This window comes from Trachypithecus francoisi, unplaced genomic scaffold, assembly GCF_009764315.1.
Source record: "Trachypithecus francoisi isolate TF-2019V2 unplaced genomic scaffold, Tfra_2.0 Contig00586, whole genome shotgun sequence".
NCBI classification, from domain to species: Eukaryota; Metazoa; Chordata; class Mammalia; order Primates; family Cercopithecidae; genus Trachypithecus; species Trachypithecus francoisi.
Window position 1 is genome coordinate 5,557,044 of NW_022680749.1, and position 21,064 is coordinate 5,578,107.

The 21,064-nt window shown below is 39.2% G+C and overlaps 1 protein-coding gene across 2 annotated transcripts in view; it reads left to right on the top strand.

The window, feature by feature from the left end:
- The window catches only part of MINPP1 (multiple inositol-polyphosphate phosphatase 1), a 47,685-nt gene extending 29,844 nt beyond the window's left edge, over window positions 1-17,841 (top strand). For both annotated transcript variants that reach the window (XM_033215469.1, XM_033215480.1), the window contains exon 5: window positions 16,545-17,841. In XM_033215469.1, coding sequence (XP_033071360.1) covers window positions 16,545-16,941 — 397 coding nt within the window. In that variant the 3' untranslated portion in view covers window positions 16,942-17,841. The remainder of the gene's footprint in view (window positions 1-16,544) is intronic.
- Window positions 17,842-21,064: the final 3,223 nt, after the last annotated feature.

Consider the following 21,064-nt stretch of genomic DNA (forward strand, 5'->3'; position numbering starts at 1 on the left):
TGTGTGTGTGTGTGTGTGCGCGCGTGTGCGCATGTGTGTTGTCTAGGTACAGTCCTTTGTCAGATTTATGCCTAGAAATACATTATCTTAGTCTATGGTTTGCCTTTTAAAAAAATAATAATATATATTAATGGACTGATTTTGCCCCATTATTGAGGCATTTCACCCTGAGTATTTTTATGTACCCTGTGTATTTGGAGGTTTTCCCACTCTGGCTTGTGTGAAAACTATCCTTTTTTGTGTGTTAGCTTTGGGAATTGTTGTTTTCTTTTTTCAAACGGGGTCTGTTACCTAGGCCAGAGGACAATGGTGCGATCATAGCTCACTACAGCCTCAACCTCCCAGGCTCAGGCAGTCCTCCCACCTCAGCCTCCCAAGTAGCTGCGACCACATGCATATACCACCATGCCTGGCTAATCCTTAAAAATGTTTAATACATGGAACTTATTTTTTTTTATTTATTTTTCTCGCTGTGTTGCCCAGGTTGGTCTCCTGGTGGGCTCAAGCAATCCTTCTTCTGCTTCCTGAGTCACTGGGATTATAGATAGGAGTAATCTGTAATTAACTGCTAATTTTTACCTATTCCTTTTCATGTTTTTTCTCCGGGATTTGGATAGTTTTCTCATATGCATGTGCTGTTCAGTGCCAGCTGAAAACTTGAGGGAACCCCTGCTGGTCTGCAGCACTGTCTTCTCAGGTACTCCTCCTGTGAATTCAGCCAGTGTGGCCTCCCTAAATTCTCACTCCCATCTCAGCTGCTCAGGGTGACTTCTGAGCTGTTTGGGCGTCTCCTCCCTGTGCCATAGTCTGGAAACTTGGCAGTAAGCAGGGGCAGTTGTTGGAGTCACCTCCTTTGCCTTCTTTTTCTCATACTATGACTATTGTTGAGTGTCTGAAACTTTGTGTGTTTTGTTCAGCTTTCTGGTAGTTTAAGGTAGGACAGTAAATCTGGTCCCTGTTACTCTGTCTTGACCGGAAGTGGAAACTATTTCAGTGTATTTTTGCTTCAGGAAGAAAAATGTCATACTTGAGTCATTTTCGTTCCTGATTTATGTTAAGCTGTTGGATTGATGCTTCTCCAAATACTCCCTGGAACTGATGTTTCAATTAGATGTGGAAGACTTAACAAAAATTTTTTTTCTGGTAATTTTCTTCCCAAAGCATCTGGCAGTTCATGTTGCTTATTTGTATACTTACATAAATATGGGAATTACATGAGTTGTGTAAAGCTGTATTTGGTATTCCTGGATCGTGTTTAAAAACATACTTTGCATAATATCAATTAAATGTGAAAAGTGAATTAAGAGCTTAGAAGGATCTAGCTGAGTACGTTTGGGGGGAAAACATGCAATTATTAGTTCTTTTAATGGTTGAGCTTTTTGAATGACTTGAAGTAGTTGCTTTGTATCCTTTATCTACTTTGAACACACACATAGTTATCAACCCTCATTAAAAGACAGGATTTTAGACTTAAACTTTGTTTTTGGTTGAAGACATAGTAAAATCTCCTCACCAATTTCTGTAAGTAAAAGGAGGGGTGTAATTTGGAGAACTGCAGTAATCCATTTAATCATTTCACACTATTATTCCTAAAATAAGAAGAGTTGACCGGATCTCAAACCTAAAACATTATGATTCTGTGTATTTCTATCCAGACATTTATATAGATTACTCATTTGCTTTCTTATATTTGTATTAATAGTTTACATTTTCAGGCAAAATATGTATCTTTTCAAGTGGTTTTGTCACTTTTTGAAAAATGCAACATTCCAAGTTTAATGCATTTTTATCAGGGAGAGAACAGAGTTAAAGGTGTAATTCCTGTTCTTTGGGATACTTCTGCCAAGAGTCTCAAAGAAAGAATAGTGAGATGTAAGTTAATTTGAGAACTATGACTAGTTAGATCAGAATGCAGAACATCTGAATTATTCTTAATTTGGTGTTAAATATTCATTCTGCTTAGACATTTTAAATATAGTATTAGTACAAAATTATCAGACTTTTGTGGAATATATATGACTCTAGGGACACAAACCAATATGGGACAGAATTATACACATATTATTCCTCAGGATGTCACATTGTAATATATAGCACAGGGATTCTTGCAGTATAGAGTCTGAAATCCCGAAACTATATTCAAGTTTTCATGGGCCACAAACCTTTCTCTAGTACGAAGTTCCATTTTTTTAGATTCTCAGATGGTTTCATGTCCTTTGTGAAAGTTAAGAATCACAGATGCAGTGAGCACTGAGTGATTGCCTTGGCAGCCCTCCTTTAAAAAACATTTACATCTCCTTTATTTTTTGCTTGTTTGTTTGTTTGTTTGTTTTGGGACAGGGTCTTACTCTGACATCCTGGAGTGCAGTGGCATGATCATGGCTCATTGCACCCTCGACTTCCTGGGCTCAAGTGATCCTCACACCTCAGCCTCCCAAGTAGCCGGGACTACAGACATGCGCCACCACACCTGGCTAATTTTGTGGGGTTTTTTTGTAGACACAAGGTCTCTCCATGTTTCCCAGACTAGTCTCAAACTCCTGGGCTCAAGCAGTTCTTCCATCTGGGCCTCCCAAACTGCTGGGATTACAGGTGTGAGCCACCACTCCCAGCTTATTCTTTTATGTTAAAGTTCTTTCCGTCATGGTATCCTGAACCTCACAACTCTGTTTATTGAATGGTAGTGACAAAGCCACATGATACCATAGATAAAATAAAATATAGCAATCTTTATGCTCTCAGCAGTCTTATGACAAAATATATGCAGGGGTTTTATATAAGAAGAGCATAATTATGAGTGTCAACCAAGAAGGAATTCCTTTAACATTTGTTCTCTTTTTTGCCCTCCTATACCTACATACCTATGTTTCTCTCTCTGTGTGTGTCCCTCTCTCCTCTCTGTCTTTCTCTCTCTCTCTCTCTCATACACACACACACACACACGCACGCGCACACACACACACTTTCTTACTCCCTCATTCAGACATATACACATACTCATACCCATTTATTGTTGCCAGTATTTTGGGCTTATTCATAGACCAGCTTTGGTTTGTTGGAGAAGGTTGGAAGTGAAACCAGAAAAGTTCTCATACCATCTTTGGGACTTTGGTATATTCAAGGAGAAACTGGAGATTTGGTTCCTTCAAATAGTGATTGGGCATATACTAACCGGAGTTAGGCTTAAGAACTCCAGTTAGCTAGGAGATGGCTTAAGAACCAGATTGGACTCTTTTAAGATTAACTCTAAATTGTGACACAGGGCAAAGAGCAGCGTGTTCATAGACTTGGGACCAAATCACTTCTTCACAGAAATTACTGATTTACTTTATACAGTCCTGGCACATACCTTTAATGGCTTCTGGTAAAAATTGGATCATAAATAAATACTTTTATGAATTTGTTTTGGGTGTTTAAAAGTTATGAAAACAAACAAACACTACTGTATGTGTGCACACACACAAACTCCACAGCTGTCTCAGCTTCTACCAGTTGAAGGTATCCAAGTCTCCATATTTGGAGTCCACATATTTGTCATAGAAACATAATATGTTTTTTCATTTAACACTATGCTACTTAACTTTGTCAAATAAAACAGAAATGTGAGTTAGCCTTTTATATGGGCTAACAGGTATAAGCATAAACAACTGTTGAAGAAGGATTGTATATTAGCTCTTTGGAAGCTCTTTTGATCATAGATAATTCCCTGGAGGCAGTTGGTTTTTTATATACCTGAGTTTGATTTTTGCCAGTTGAGTTTCAAACAATGAAGTAGAAATTGGTTTATATATTGCTTAGTCATTCCTGTTATAAGAAGAGCATTCTGAAATTCTTAACTATGAATGGGCCCTTGATTTGAACCATATAGTTTAAAATGTCTGAAAAATTATTGGCTAAGTCCTCTTGAATTTTATACCTCATCATTATGAGTTAGATGTTTTCCTTATTCCTTCTTTGGGAGTTGTTTGGGAAAAAAACCCTGTTTTTCCTCTGATTTCACAACACAACAATAGTCAATACAACGTCTGCATTAGTCCATTCTTGCGTTGCTATGAAGACATACCTGAGGCTGGGGAAGAGACATTGAATTGGCTCACAGTTGTGCAGGTTATAAAAGCATGGCTCCAGCATCTGCTTCTGGTGCGGGCCTCAGAAGGCTTCCAGTCATGGTGGAAGGGAAAGGGTACCACATGGTGACAGCAGAAGCGAAAGCGAGAGAAAGAAGAGGTCCCAGGCTCCTTTATACAACCAGATCTCCTATGAACTAACTGAGCAAGAACTCACTTATCACCAAGGGGATGATGCTAAACCATTTGAGAGCGATCCTCTCCCATGACCCAGTCACTTCCCACCAGGCCCTACCTCCAACATGGGGAATCACATTTCAGCATGAGATTGGGAGGGGACAAACATCCAAACCATATCATTCCAACCGTGGCCCCCTAACTCTCATATCCCCACATTTCAAAATACAATTATACCTTCACAAGAGTTTCACAAGTCTTAACTCATTCCAGCATTAACTCAAAAGTTGCAAGTCTGAAGTCTGCGGAGTCTCATCTGGAGATGAGTTTCTTCCACCTATGAGCCTGTGAGATCAGAAATGAGTTATTTACTCCCGAGATACAATGGTAGTACAGACATTCGGTAGACCTCCCATTCCAAAAGGGAGAAATTGGCCAAAAGAAAGGGGCAGTAGGCTCCATGCAAATCTGAAACCCAGCAGGGCTGTTGTTAAATCTTTTTTTTTCTTTTTCTCTCTTTTTTTAAACAGAGTCTCACTCTGTTGGCCCAGGCTGGAGTGTAGTGACATGATCACAGCTCACTGCAACATTGACCTCTCTGGCACAAGCAATTCTTCCATCTCAGCCTCCCAAGTATCTAGGACCTCAGGAGTGCACCACCATGCCTGGCTAATTTTTCTGTTTTTAGTAGAAATGGGGTTTCGCCATGTTGCCCAGGCTGGTCTTGACCTTCTGAGCTCAAGTGATCTGCCCGCCTCGGCCTCCCAAAGTGCTAGGATTGTAGGTGTGACCCACTGTGCCAAGCCAGTCATTAAATCTTAAAGCTCCAAAACAATTTCCTTTGATTCTCCATCCCACATCCAGGGCAAACTGGTACAAGAGTGGGCTCCCAAGGCCTTGGGCAGCTCTGTGTCTGTGACTTTGCAGGGTGCAGCCCCTATGGCTGCCCTCATGGGTTAGAGTTGAATGCCTGTGGCTTTTCCACACTGAGGTTAGAAGCTTCTGATGGCTCTACCATTCTTGGATATGAAGGACAGCTGTCCCCTTCTCACAGCTCTACTGTGCAGTTCCCTGGTGGGGACTCTGTGGCGGGACTCCATTGTGATGTTTCCCCCTGGCACTGCCCTAGAAGAGTTTCTCTGTGGAGAGACTCTGCCCTTGTGGAAGGCTTCTATGTGGGTACCCAGGCTTTCCCATAAATTCTCTGGAATTTAGACGGGAGCTGCCAAGCCTTCTTCACTCTTATACTGTGCACCTATAGGCTTAATACCACATGGAAGTCACCAAGACTTATGGTGGCTTGTGTTCTCTAAAACTATGACCTGAGCTGTACCTGGGGCCCTTTGAGCCACAGCTGAAGCCAGAGCAACTGGGATGTGGGGAGCAGTATCCTGAGGCTGGCCAGGGCAGCAGTGCTCCGTGCCTGGCCCCTGAAACCATTCAATCCTCCTAGGCTTCTTGGGCCTGTGATGAGAAGGGGTTCCTCAAATATTTTTGAAATGCTTTCAAGGCCTTTTTCCCATTGTCTTGGATATTAGCACCTGGTTCCCTTTTAGTCTGATAATCTCTTTTTTTTTCTTTTGGAAATAGGGTTTTTCTCAGTTACACAGGTTGGAGTACAGTGGCATGATCATAGCTCACTGCATATCCTTGACCCCTCAAACTCAATCCTCCCACCTCTGCCCCCAAGTAGCTGGGACTACAGGCATGCACCATCACACCCAGCTAATTATTTTATTTTTTGTAGAGATGGGGGTCTCACTTTGTTGCCCAGGGTGGTCTTGAACTCCTGGGCCCAAGTGATCCTCCTGCCTTGACCTCCCAAAGTTCTGGTATTACAGGCATGAGCTAACATGCCCTGGCCATGATAACCTCTTTATCAGGTGGTTGCTCCACAACCTGCTTGGATTCTTCTCCTGAAAATACTTTTTCTTTCTCTATCACATGGCTTGACTGAAAATTTTCCAAACTTTTACACTCTGCTTCCCTTTTGTATGTAAGTTCTAACTTTAAGTCATTTATTTGCTCCCATATTTGATCATTGGCTGTTGGACGCAGCCAGGCCACATCTTGAACGCTTTGCTACTAAGAAGTTTTTTCTGCCAGATATCTTAGACCATCACTCTTAAGTTCAAACTTCCACAAATCCCTAGGATATTTCTAGGGCACACAATACAGGGTAACAGGCAGAGGCTGAAAGAGTTTAGAGGGCTCAGAAGAAGATAGGAAGATGAGGAAAGATTGATGAGGGTATCCCTAGGGGACACAATACAGCAAGTTCTTTGCTAGGGTGTGACAGGGGTAACATTTGCTCTAGTTCCCAATAACATCCTCACTTCCGTCTGGAACCTCATCAGCCTGGACTTACTGTTCATATCCTTATCAGCATTTTCACAACCATTTAACCAGTCTCCCAGAAGTTCCAAATTTTTCCTCATCTTCCTGTCTCCTTAGCCCTCCAAACTCTTCCAGCCTTTGCCTGTTACCCAGTTCCAAAGGCCCTTCCACATCTTCAGGTATCTTCATAGCAATGCCCCACACCTTGGTACCAATTTTCTGTGTTAGTCCATTTCTGCGATACTATAAAGAAATTCCTGAGACTGGGTAATTTATAAAGAAAACAAGTGTATTTTGGCTCACGTTTCTGCAGGCTATACAGGAAGCTTGGCTCTAGCATCTGCTTCTGGGGAAGGCCTCAGGAGGCTTACAGTTGTGACGAAAGGCAAAGGGGAAGCAGGTATCACATGGCAAGAAGGGAGCAAGAGAGAGAAGGGGGAGGCCCTAGACTCTTAAACAATCAGATTTCATGTGAACTAACTGAGAAGTCACTCATCACCAAGAGGATGGCACTAAGCCATTCAAGAGGGATCTGTCCCCATGATTCAATACCTCCCACTAGGTCCCACCTTCAACACTGGGGATCACTTTTCAGCATGAGATTCAGAGGAGACAAACATCCAAACTGTATTAACTTCTGTGACCCAGTGTTGGGGGATGGGGGTTCCCCACCAATAAGCAGCAGACACTAACTAGGTATCCTTTAATTTTGACACTATCTGCCTGGACGTAGCATCAGGTCTCACAGGTTGAGGACTCAATCCCCAAGATTGCCTCCTGCCCTTTACAGACACCAGTCATAAGTCTGGGCCTCTGGAACTCCTGACTGACTGGTTCAAGTTGGGGTTTTCACAACCCCCTCTTTGGCTTCACTTAATTTGCAGGAGTGGCTCACAGAGCTCAGGGAAACATGTTTACCGGTTTAGTATAAAAGATATTAACAGAGGATAAAAATGACACATAAAACAAGGTATGAGGGAAGGGATGTGGAGCTTCCATGCCCTCCCAGGGCCGCACCATCCTCCAGGAACCTCCACATTTTCAGCTGTCCGTAAGCTCTCCAAACCCTGTCCTCTTGGGTTCTTATGGAGGCCTCATTACTTAGACATGATTAAACTATTGGCCATTGGTGATCAACTTGACCTTCAGCCCCTCTCCCTCTTCCCTGAGGTTGAGGGGTAGGCCTGAAAATCCTAACCTTGTAATCATGCCTTTGCCTTTTTGCTGACCAGCCCCATCCTGAAGCTGTCAATCAACGTGAGCACACAAAAAGACAGCACTTGGGAAATTTCAAGGATTTTAGGAGTTTCTACCAGGAAACAGGAACAAAGACCAAATGTATATTAATATTTCACAGTATCATTGGAACCTTAAGAAAGAAGCCTCTCTCCTTTCTTACGGCGCCTGGAGGAATAAAGATAATAATAAAGATTGCTTTATTTATGAATAGTAATACTTTACAGAGTAATCTTTATTATCTTTATTCTATAGTTTGCCCTTGAACCATTAAAGATTACTAAGTTGAATTCAGGCTAAGAAAAAATAGCAAAGAAAAACATTTATGTTTGAGATTTTAGTGATTTATATTCTGAGATGTTATGTAATGGAAATACTTTTGAGATAAAGCAAAAAATACTTAACATTCTTTTAGTTGTTGCAACTTATTTAAGAGTGTGCGTAATTCTTACCCTTGAAACCTCAACCCAGACATTTAGTGAATTCTGTTTTTGAAATGGGAAAATCAAGAATAAAGTCAGGTTTTTAAAAATTGTATAAAATGTGTAGTTGCTAAAACGTAATTTTAAGTCTTCCTTAGGGTTTCAGTTTAATGGACCCTAAGTCCTCCTTAGGGTTTCATGTTGATAGCATATTATATGAAATATTATGGCAGCTTTTTCTATTTTATAAGCTGTTTTTCTCTGAGATAAAATTTCTCCAAGTGGGATTTTTAATAGTCAAGCTTCCTTGACTTTTTTAAAAAAAGACATAAACCAAACCAAGTATATTCTTACCTGTATCCGGTAAAGATTTGTGTACATACATTTAGGAGTGATTTATGCATATTTCTTGAAGTGATAATTTGTTTTAGGTGATTATATGTTTTATATATATTTCTGTTATACGTCACCAGTAGTGATATTGTCAAGCAGAAAAATTATGCAGCATCATAAAACTAACTTTATTTGCTTTTTAAAAAATATATTCTTAAGAAACCTTACCTGGACATAATACTAACTTAAAACGTCTTCTTTTAATATGTCTTATAGTCCAGTGTCTTAGAAATGACCAAACTCATTTTAGTTACATCTAGGAAATCAAAGGTAAAGATGGAGAGATTGATTGGCAAGGAAAGGAGGTTCATGAATTGAGAGTAGAATGTGTAGGAAATATGAAATCACATCGAGTCTGGATACAACGTCAGAATCCTTCTCAATGCAGTGTTCCAAATAGCTATAATTACTGATTGGAGATTTGGCCTAGATACTGGTTTTATGACTAAAAATTGTCATTTATTGACATATTCTCTTTCTTCCAAGCAAGAGTAAAAATTTAGATGCATACACCCTTGTCTTTATTCATCTGCTTAGAGGCTTACATCATTAGTGATCATGTCATAGGGCAAAATTGGGATTCAGCCCCAGAGGTCACATGGTTCTTGGCTTCAGGGAGGCAGGAATTCAAAAATTAGCCAAAAGAGTAGAGCCAAAGCAAGTTTATTAAAAAGTAAAGGAATAAAAGGGAGGCTGCCACATAGGCAGAGTAGCCCTGAGGGCTGCTGGTTGGCTATTTTTTATGGTTATTTATTAATCATAGGCTAAACAAGGAGTGGATTATTCATGAGTTTTCTGGGAAAGGGGTAGGGAATTCTCGGGATCAAGGGTCCCTTCCTTTTTAGACCATATAGGGTAACTTCCAGAAGTTGCCATGGCATCTGTAAACTGTCACGGCACAGATGGGAGTGTCTTTTAGCATGCTAATGTATTATAATTAGCACATAATGAGCAGTGAGGATGAGCAGAGGTCACTGTCATTGCCCTTTTGATTCTGGCTGGTTGTGGCTGGCTTTTTTTTTTTTTTTTTTTTATTATACTTTAAGTTCTAGGGTACATGTGCATAACATGCAGGTTTGTTACATATGTATACTTGTGCCATGTTGGTGTGCTGCACCCATCAACTCGTCAGCACCCATCAACTCGTCATTTACATCAGGTATAACTCCCAATGCAATCCCTCCCCCCTCCCCCCTTCCCATGATAGGCCCCGGTGTGTGATGTTCCCCTTCCCGAGTCCAAGTGATCTCATTGTTCAGTTCCCACCTATGAGTGAGAACATGCGGTGTTTGGTTTTCTGTTCTTGTGATAGTTTGCTAAGAATGATGGTTTCCAGCTGCCTCCATGTCCCTACAAAGGACACAAACTCATCTTTTTTATGGCTGCATAGTATTCCGTGGTGTATATGTGCCACATTTTCTTAATCCAGTCTGTCACTGATGGACATTTGGGTTGATTCCAAGTCTTTGCTATTGTGAATAGTGCTGCACTACCATCAAGAGTGAACAGGCAACCTACAGAATGGGAGAAAATTTTTGCAATCTACTCATCTGACAAAGGGTTAATATCCAGAACCTACAAAGAACTCAAACAAATTTAGAAGAAAAAAACAAACAACCCCATCAAAAAGTGGGCAAAGGATATGAACAGACATTTCTCAAAAGAAGACATTCATACAGCCAACAGACACATGAAAAAATGCTCATCATCACTGGCCATCAGAGAAATGCAAATCAAAGCCACAATGAGATACCATCTCACACCAGTTAGAATGGCAATCATTCAAAAGTCAGGAAACAACAGGTGCTAGAGAGGATGTGGAGAAATAGGAACACTCTTACACTGTTGGTGGGATTGTAAACTAGTTCAACCATTATGGAAAACAGTATGGCGATTCCTCAAGGATCTAGAACTAGAAGTACCATATGACCCAGCCATCCCATTACTGGGTATATACCCAAAGGATTATAAATCATGCTGCTATAAAAACACATGCACACGTATGTTTATTGTGGCTGGCTTCTTTACCACAACTGGTTTTATCAGCAGGGTCCTTGTGACCTGTGTCTTGAGAAACACGTTCTGCCAAACTATCTTAATCAGCTTTTTTAGAACTGTGCTTTTCATTGAATATTTTTTTCTTATTGCATGTGCATTTCAGATGAAAAGCCTGAGAAATGTGGTCTTTGCCTTTACATTCTTGGAAAAGAATTGATGCCTTATTTAAGAAACAATCAGCTAGGCGTGGTGGCTTACACCTATGATCCCAGCACTTTGGGAGGCCGAAGTGAGAGCATCACTTGGGGCCAGGAGTTCAAGACCAGCTTGGGCAACAACGTAAGACCCCATTTCTACAAAAATAAACAAATAAATAAATGAGTGGGGCGTGGTAGTGCGCTCCTGTGGTCCTAGTTACATGGGATTCCTATGTGGGAAGAGCACTTGATCCCAGGAGTTCGAGGCTGCAGTGAGCCATGGTCACGCCACTGTATTCCAGCCCGGGTGACAGAGTGAGCTCCTGTATCTTTAAACAAAAACAAGGAAAATAATATCATTTAAAAAAAAATTTTACGGAATTTTTTTTTACATGTGCTTTTGCTAAATTGCATGTTGCTGAAGAGTGTTACTAAGCACTGACAACGGAGTCTTCCTCAGTCAGTATGTTGAAATACTACATTTCTTCCCACAAATAAGAACTGATTTGATTTTAGGCGGGCGCGGTGGCTCAAGCCTGTAATCCCAGCACTTTGGGAGGCCGAGACGGGCGGATCACGAGGTCAGGAGATCGAGACCATCCTGGCTAATACGCTGAAACCCCGTCTCTACTAAAAATACAAAAACTAGCCGGGCGAGGTGGCTGGCGCCTGTAGTCCCAGCTACTCGGGAGGCTGAGGCAGGAGAATGGCGTAAACCAGGAGGCAGAGCTTGCAGTGAGCTGAGATCTGGCCACTGCACTCCAGTCCGGGCGACAGAGCAAGACTCCGTCTCAAAAAAAAAAAAAAAAAAAAAAAAACTGATTTGATTTTAAATGATTTGTTTTTCTTTTTTTTTTTTTCCGAGACAGATTCTCACTCTGTCACCTGGGCTAGAGTGCAGTGACATGATCTCGGCTCACTGCGACCACCGCCTCCCTGGTTCAAGTGATTCTTGTACTTTAGCCACCTGAGTAGCTTGGACTACAGTCGTGTGTCACCACACCCAGCTAATTTTTTTGTGTATTTGATAGAGATGGGGTTTTACTAGGTTGGCCCACCTGTTCTCAAACTTTTGACTTCAAATGATCTGCCCACGGCCTCCCTAGGTGCTGGGATTACTTGATTTTAAATGATTTTAATCAACAATGATTTGAAAGTAAATTTAAGTGACTAAGAAGTTACTAAGTTCCTCAATTATTTACTCCTCATAAACAAGTATTTTCTTATCAAAGGCATTAAGGTTTTTCCAAGTAAAATTTTTGGGTATAAACTGTTTCCATATGATTTAATTTATGGTATACCTGTGGTTTTGCTTTTGCATTTGGATCTTTAGCACTTTTGGATGTCTGATGAATTTTAAAATATGCTATTCAATGAAATGAGTTTGTTACTTGATTCTGTGTTTACCTTTAGAATAAAGTGTTAGGTACTGATGATATTTTAGGAGAACTGACTTGAACTCATCTCCTGGATTCTAAACTCAGCACACCACTGATTTGTGTGCTGGGTCACTTCACTGCTAGAACTGCTGTGGCTCTTGCTGCCACTGTGGCTGTTTGCTATCACTGTGGTAGTGTTTGCCATAGAGCCATCGATCAATCTGATAGCAAATATGCGAGTATTTTTCTGTAGCTCAAATCCAACAGCTTTGCAAGGGAAGTAGCTTATCTTCATTTGGCAGGAATGAAGCATGAGGGAGATTGAGTAATCTGCCCTAAAATTTGCTCATAACTATGCCCTCTAGTTTTCAAGCTGCTTAGTTTTTCCCTCTCTAAAAGGATATGATAGTAGCTGTATCATACGATAAGCAATTACTTTGCTAAGGCTACAATGAGCAGCATTTCTGTTTTAAGACTTAGTAGGAATGTATTCATGACCCAGCTCAAACACCACCTCCCTAGCAAAATGCATTCAATTCTTCCTTAGACAGACGGATTTGTTCTTCTCTAGGTTTCTCTAACAGACACATGCAAATCTGCAAGAGCCAGAAATGTTTCATTCGTGTTTTTGTTCTTTTGTGCCACTATTCTTCTCCCCTCCCCTCCTCTTCCAAGAAGAAACTAGCATGGTGCCTGGCACTTGGCATGAAATGACAGGGCATGTCACATCTAACAAATTAACCAAATGGATCTTTTGAAAAGTCTCTTCTTTATTGCGTTTTGGAAAATTGAGTGCAGCTAATTTGCCCAGGGCCTTTTGTATGAATACGAGCATCATCAGCTAGTGGCTTTTTCTTGAGTAGCAAGCTACGTTAAGTCACAAAGGATAAAAGTAGAAAAATAATGATTATGAATGAAATTGTGCTCTTTTTAAATACTTTTCATTATCAACAAACTTAAAATATTTATAGTTGGTTATTGTAAAAATATATAAATTATAAAAATAAAATTATAAGTTTATTATTCCCTACAGGCACATTTCAATTTCTAAGCAAAATCTTGTTCTTGCTTTTAATGGCTCTAGTTTTTGTAAACTATTATCCTTGTTTTATTATTGTTTTACTAGTGCATTTAACTAGACCTTTAAGATATTGGGGTTTTTTTGGTGTGTTTCAACTTTGTATAATAGATATTGCTCTATGTAAGAAGATAATCAATACTTATGGACTTTATAAAAAGTTAGCACTTTTGCTTCCTATTGAAAATTGTCTGGAATTCCAAAATACAATTTTAAAACAAATTGGATTCATCAAATGGTAGAAGACAGTAATTTGTTTTTGATGGGATGGTTTACTGTGAGAATCTAATATATAAACTTCCTTGATTTCCCATAAAACTTCCGATAAGCATTTTAAAGTATAATTTTCCTCAAATTTCTTCTGAAGAATTCACTGATTTTAACATATCACTGACAGTAAGGCAGTAAAAAAAAAGGGGGGGAGGGGGAAAGTGTTTCCTGCCTTTTGTATAAACCCAAGGAACCTTGAAATTTACAACTTAAATCTGAGTCACAGTCTAGATTTCATTTCTTCTATAGCTTGGATGCAATGAATGAACTTTGAACTCATAATTTGTGCTAGCCCTTTTGGTCTCTTTCCTTCCCCCAATTTATAGTTTTCATGTGTGTGTTTTTGTTTTTCTTGTATCTTTTCTCCTATTTGCTATTTATTTGATTAACTTTTGAATCTAAGTATGTAAGACTGTCCATACCACTGTCTGTCCTGTGCTCTCCAGCGTAGTAGCCACCAGCAACGTGTGGTTATTGGGTGCCTAAAAAGGGGCTGGTCTGAGTGAAGCTGTACATAGTGTAAATTATGCACTGGGTCTCACACACTTGGTAGAAAAAAGAATGTAAAGTTTACAAATGGCGTATAAATTACTTGCTGAAATGACAGTAGTTTGGATATATTGTCATATGTTGTCCCCGGTTTATTAGAGTTCTTGCGTGGGGGAAAGCGGAGAGAGTTACTGACAATACATTCTTCTGGTTAGATAGTGGAGGTGTTGCTGCTGTTGCTGCTATCCTCCCTGACCTGTTTTGTGTCCTAATAGATTCCGTGGTGAGCAATAACTGAACGTTGAATTTAGGATTGCTTCTGGCTTTGAGGTTTTTAGGTTTCTACCTAATGGCTAAAGGATTTAAAATGTGAACCAGTATATTTTTATTACTTGTTTTTCTTTTAACTTGTATCCTTATTAAATTTCATTATTTAGATGATGACAGTGGTATTAGCTTAGACTTGAATATACTGAGATGTATAAAGGGGCCAGGCAAGTAACAAAGGAATGAATTCATCCTACGTTAGACAATGTGGAATGATACATGTGCTGTGCAACAAGTATGTGCCCTGTCTAGAGGTTGGGTAACCTTATTCCTGTTTAGCTGATTATGGTCTTATGGGTATATATGGACTTGTGTTGCCAGATCTTGCAGATTTCTAAGAAGAGCCAAAAATCTGGATTTTTAAGAATCTTAAACCTCTCAATTTTTAAATACTGATAAGTAATGCAAAATTTAAAAATACTTGTGCTGGCCAAACTAAATATAGCTGTGTTCTGAATGTTACTGCTTGGTAACTTCAGACCTAAGAGGCTGCTTCTTGGAAATAAATATAGGTTTTAGGTATTTTAAATGACCTAATTAAAGTATACCAGTTATGAAGAGAGGCTTGGTAAGCTGTTGATGAATGGCTTTTAAGTCTTACACCTTTTAGAGAATATTAATCTCAAAGTAGTGAATAATTGTCTTTTAGCTTATTTTGAAATACTGTTAACAGTTTCAGTGTACTTTTTGAGTATATATTTCTAGCATACTCTTATATATGGAAGTTATTCTGCTCATTTTTTCTTACATGCTTTTCTATAGTTATTTTAATATGAATTGTTTTCCTGAACATTTAGAAAAAGGTTTGTGTCAGACTGCTTGTCTCATCTCACAGAGCCTCCCCCACCCCCCACCCCCCACCCCGTTCTGGTGTGTGTACTGTTCAGAAGTATGATGGGTTGTTTTCTGAGATTTCCTGGCTCTGTTCCTCTCCCCCTACTTTCATGTGGACTTACTTTTTCCTTTATCTCTTCTGTCCCTCTCCTGCTTGGCTGAAATTTCACTCCCAGCAGTTTCTCTAGTGTGAGCCCTGTGTTTGGAGAGTTCACAGGAGCTCCAGGTTTCTCCAGCCCCAGGCGTCACTGCAGGCCTGCCTTGCACTCACCAAGTCTGGAGAGGACTAAATACTTCCCAATTTGAGCTACTATCTCCAATTCACCCACAGCGCTTCCAGTGAATACCTATTGGCTGTTTGGGATTCTCCTGTTCTCAGATTGCTCAGATGCTCTGTGACTTCTCTCTGCTTTCTTCAACAGATACTGATAATATCTAGTGTTTGAGACTGGATGCTACTTGGAGTGGTTCATAGAGAATACTTTTCCACCTAGTTATGTTGTAAATGTTTCCCATGGGTGTTTGGATTTGCTATCTACTTGCTCTGTTTATGTGTATTGAGGGCAGAGGGAATCAGGAAGGTCTAGAACTGCTGCTTCTGTCCTCCCAGAAAATCCAGATGCACTAAATTGATAACCTGATGAGTGGTAGCAAAAAGTCAGACAGTCATGTTTGAATAGGTTTACAAATTATATTTAAGAAAAATAGTATTTTTTCTATAAAAGTAGGGAAAAGGCTAAGCAGCCATTCACTGCTTCTTATAAAAATTCTTTACCAGAAAAAAAAAATCATAGAAAACTTCAAGAAAAAGAATTGATTTAGGTCAGTGTTTAAAGTGGTTTGTATTCCTGGCACTTTATACTCCCACTCCCAACCAGAGACACGTTTCAGCCACAGTAGGTTACATCACTAACTTTTTGTGGGTTTTGTAAACCATTGAAGGATTAAGCTCCATGGAGTAATATTTACTAAGGGCCGGTTTGCTCAGTTTTATGCACAGAAAGGCAATACAGTGTTGAAATACACATCTGTTTCAAGTTCCTGTCTCTATAAGACACTTGTCTCTCTTTAAACAAAGGAAAATATGTATGCACACTGTTTTATATGGATTTACAACAGTACAGTGATCCTGAATTTCGGAACTTCACTTTCAGTATAAAAAGTTTAGTTCGCTGCCACACGGAATTTCAGCCATATGCTTGAGTAATGTATATAAAGATTTAAAAAATAGATGGGATTATTTAAACTAAAAAAAGATGGGAAAGTTACTCCTAAGTGTAAATACTGTGTTCTATGGCAAGAAAATATATACCTTATTTTCCCTTTATTTCTGTTTGAAGGTCTCAGCCAATTTCTTCTCCAGTCATCCTCCAGTTTGGTCATGCCGAGACCCTTCTTCCACTGCTTTCTCTCATGGGCTACTTCAAAGACAAGGAACCCCTTACAGCTTACAATTACAAGGAACAAATGCATCGGAAGTTCCGAAGTGGTCACATTGTACCTTATGCCTCGAACCTGATATTTGTGCTTTACCACTGTGAAAATGCTAAGACTCCTAAAGAACAATTCCGAGTGCAGATGTTATTAAATGAAAAGGTGTTACCCTTGGCTTACTCACAAGAAACTGTTTCATTTTATGAAGATCTGAAGAACCACTACAAGGACATCCTTCAGAGTTGTCAAACCAGTGAAGAATGTGAATTAGCAAAGGCCAACAGTACATCTGATGAACTATGAGTAACTGAAGAACATTTTTAATTCTTTAGGAATCTGTAAGGAGTGATTACATGCTTGTCATAGTTAGACAATTCCTTGATTACAGGAAGCTTTTATATTACTTGAGTATTTCTGTCGTTTCACAGAAAAACATTGGGTTTCTCTTTGGGTCTGGACATGAGATGTAAGAAAAGATTTTTCACTGGAGCGGCTCTCTTAAAGGGAAACAAATCTATTCAGAGAAAGAGCTGGCCCTGCAAATGTTTACAGAAATGAAATTCTTCCTATTTATATAAGAAATCTCACACTGAGATAGAATTATGATTTCATAATGATACTTGAAAAGTGCTGGAGTAACAAAATATCTCAGCTGGACCATTCTTAACTTGATTGAACTGTCTAGGAACTTTACAGATTGTTCTGCAGTTCTCTCTTTTCCTCAGGTGGGACAGCTCTAGTGTTTTCTTAATCAGGAATATTGTGGTAAGTTGGGAGTATCACTTTGGAAGAAAGTAACATCTCTAGATGAGAATTTGAAATAAGAAACAGAGTGCTGTAAAAGGACACCTTCACTGAAGCAAGTCAGAAAGTACAATGAAAATATTTTTGGTATTTGGTATTTATAAAATATTTGAACATTTTTTCAATAATTCCTTTTTACTTCTAGGAAGTCTCACAAGATCATCTTAAATTATTATCTGTTTGGACAATTAGCAACAAGTCAGATGGTTAGAATCAAAGTTTTTCAAATCCATTGCTTAGCTAACTTTTTCGTTCTGTCACTTGGCTTCTATTTTTGTATTTTCCTATTATATGAAATATATCTTTTAGTTGTTTGATTTTTCTTTCTTTCTTTATAAATAGTTCTGAGTTCTGTCAAATGCCATGAAAGTATTTGCTATAATAAAATTCTTGTGACTCTACTACCAGGTCTTTTCTCCTTTCCATGTCAAAATACAATCAATAATTGATGGTAAAAGTTTGGAAACAAATATTTGTTTTTCAAGACTTTTAAAAATCCTGATCATTTGTTGCAAATTAATACCTTCAGTTTATCAATGCTGGTTGAGTACTTTTATATACAAACACTATACTTTTAGTCTGGGCATATAAAGATGAATGAACTTAGGGTTTTTTTTTTTTATTATTCAAGAAGTTTATCTTAAAAGATCTGAAAGCATTTATTGTCTGACACCTTAACTTAATATTTTGTATCCTTTGAATACTTTTCGAAGTATCAAAGACTGTGAAAGTTTCATAGGAATTAAATTTCATTGTTCAGTAGGACATGACTATATAGTCATCTTTGAATCTATAAAGATGTATTTTAAATATTTCATATGAAAATACTGGGTGGAGGTTAAGCGTAGTCCATTTTTGCTAGTGTTACAGAAGTTGTGATACTATTCTGGTGTTATTCTCATTTAAGAAATGTCTAAAATGAGAATCTCTAGATAAAAACTAAAGGTATTATCTAGGATAGGATAGGTGAAGAGTTGAACATTGAAAAAAATAATCTTTGGCTAACGAGTTCATTCGTAATAGGTGACCAAATTACTCAGTTATGCCAAAATTTAATCTTTATTGGTTTGACATTTTGGTTGATTAATTTCTATGGACATTAGCTATTTTTTCTGTGTCATCTACAGCTACATGTGCATTGTACTGTACTTACTATTTTCTGTGGTCATGTCGTCATTTTGAAGTTCCTGCTGTCCAACACACACTTACTTGATACTGCTTTTGTGGATGATCTTGATCTTAATTTTAACACTGAAATCAAAACTCAATGTGTAAGGGGAAAAAGTAGTTCATTTTTTCCAGGCATATTCCACTGTTACGATGTCTTTATTTGAATGCTTTCCTTTTGTAAACTGCAGAACTGCTAATGCATGCCCTTAGAGATGTGAGAGTTACATACAGCCTGACCAGAATATAAACTGTACAGTTTTGGAACACATTTTTCTGAGATGGTATTTCATGTGGTTCATTGATGATAGTGGGAATTTGGACTGTCTTTTGCCAAATGTAAGCTGAAAATATCTGCATTACTTGCATATACAGTTTGCTTATATCTAACTATTACCCTGAACTTAGATCAAAGATCACCCAACTCTCTGTTAACTGTTCTTTTTCTCATATTCATTTGTTTCTTTCCATTCACATGGCAGCCTCTTTTCAGTCTATTTAGCTATGCTTTGTTCTGTGTATGTGTGAGAATAGTAGTTTTTTTTTTTTTTTTTTTTTTTTTTTTTTGAGACGGAGTCTTGCTCTGTCGCCCAGGCTGGAGTGCAGTGGCCCGATCTCAGCTCACTGCAAGCTCCGCCCCCCGGGTTCACGCCATTCTCCTGCCTCAGGCTCCCGAGTAGCTTGGACTACAGGCACTCGCCAGCCACCTCGCCCGGCTAGTTTTCTTGCATTTTTTAGTAGAGACGGGGTTTCACCGTGTTAGCCAGGATGGTCTCGATCTCCTGACCTCGTGATCCGCCCGTCTCGGCCTCCCAAAGTGCTGGGATTATAGGCTTGAGCCACCGCGCCCGGCCAGAGAATAGTATATTTTTGACAGAACTCCACATCAGGAAAAGAGATGTCATATTGTCATATTCTTCCAGTTAAAGATTTGTAGTTTGAGTCCCATACTGGACACCTTGGGAAGAGGTTAATTTTAAAAACTGTATTTTGTCATTACTGAAATTATTTTAAGATAGAAGGATTCTTAATTTTATTATTCTTTAAACTAGCCTCAATTCAACATCTTCCGTGTGCTACATTCTCAGATTTTATTTTATTCTTATTTTTAGAGATAGATTCGAGTGTGGCCTAGCCTGGAGTGCAGTAGTGCCATCATAGCTCACTGCAGCCTCAAACTCAGCTCAAGTGTTCCTCCCACCTCAACCTCCCAAGTGTCTGGGACTACAGGCACACTCTACCATGCCCGGCTGATTTTTAAGTTTATTGTAGAGATGGGGTCTCACTGTGCTACCCAGGCTGATTTTGAACTCCTGGGCTCAAGTAGTCCTCCCCCATCGGTCTCCCAAAGTGCTGGGATTACAAGCATGAGCCACTGCACCCGGCCCATTCCCAGATTTTAAACCATTTAGACCCAAGCAATCCATGTTCACACTTTCGTTTGTTGTACTGGGAGAATAAATATTTGTTCATTAAAATGACAGCCTTCTGAATTGGGTAATACTACTGGTAAAATAAAGTTGAATTCGGATATTTATTTTACATTATTTCTAAGATGGCTAATGTGGAAAATTAAGTTGGAATGAAAGTCTATAGATTTTTCTCTGCATTAACAATTTGGGTGCTTTGGGAAACTTTTTCAACAAGTATTATGGAAAAAAATACAGTTTTGATATAAATTACATAAGTATATACTGGTGAAATATATATCCTTGGATACATACAGATAAGAAAATCTATTTAATTGATAAAAAAGGTTCTTAATTGGAAACGCTAATTTTGCTCCAGCCATAGTTGCTCTTCAAGAGACCATTAGTTTCTTTTTCTTTTTCCTATTTTTTTTTTTTTTTGAGACGGAATCTCGCTGTTGCCCAGGCTGGAGTGCAGTGGTGTGATCTCTGCTCACTGCAAGCTCCGCTGCCTCCTGGGTTCATGCCATTCTCCTGCCTCAGTCTCCCTAGAAGCTAGGACTACAGGCACCTGCCACCACGCCGGCTAATTTTTTTTTTTTTTTTTTTTTTTTTTTTTAGTAGAGACGGGGTTTCACCGTGTTGGCCAGGATGGTCTCGATCTCCTGACCTCGTGATCAGCCCACCTCAGCCTCCCAAAGTGCTGGGATTACAGGTGTGAGCCACCGTGTCCGGCCCTCTTTTTCCTATTTTTTATGTTTTTTTTTTTTTTTAATTACTGTTTTTTGAGATACAGTCTCACTCTATCACACAGGCTGGAGTGCAGTGGCACAATCATGGCTCACTGCAGTCTTGACCTCCTGGTCTCAAGTGATCCTCCCACATCAGCCTCCCAAGTAGCTGGGACTACAGATGTGTCACACCATGCCCTGCTAATTTTTTTTTTTTTTTTTTTTTATCTTTTGTAGAGACAGGGTCTCAATATGTTGCCCAGGCTGGTCTTGAACTCCTAGGCTCAAGCAATCCTCCCACCACAACCTCCCAAA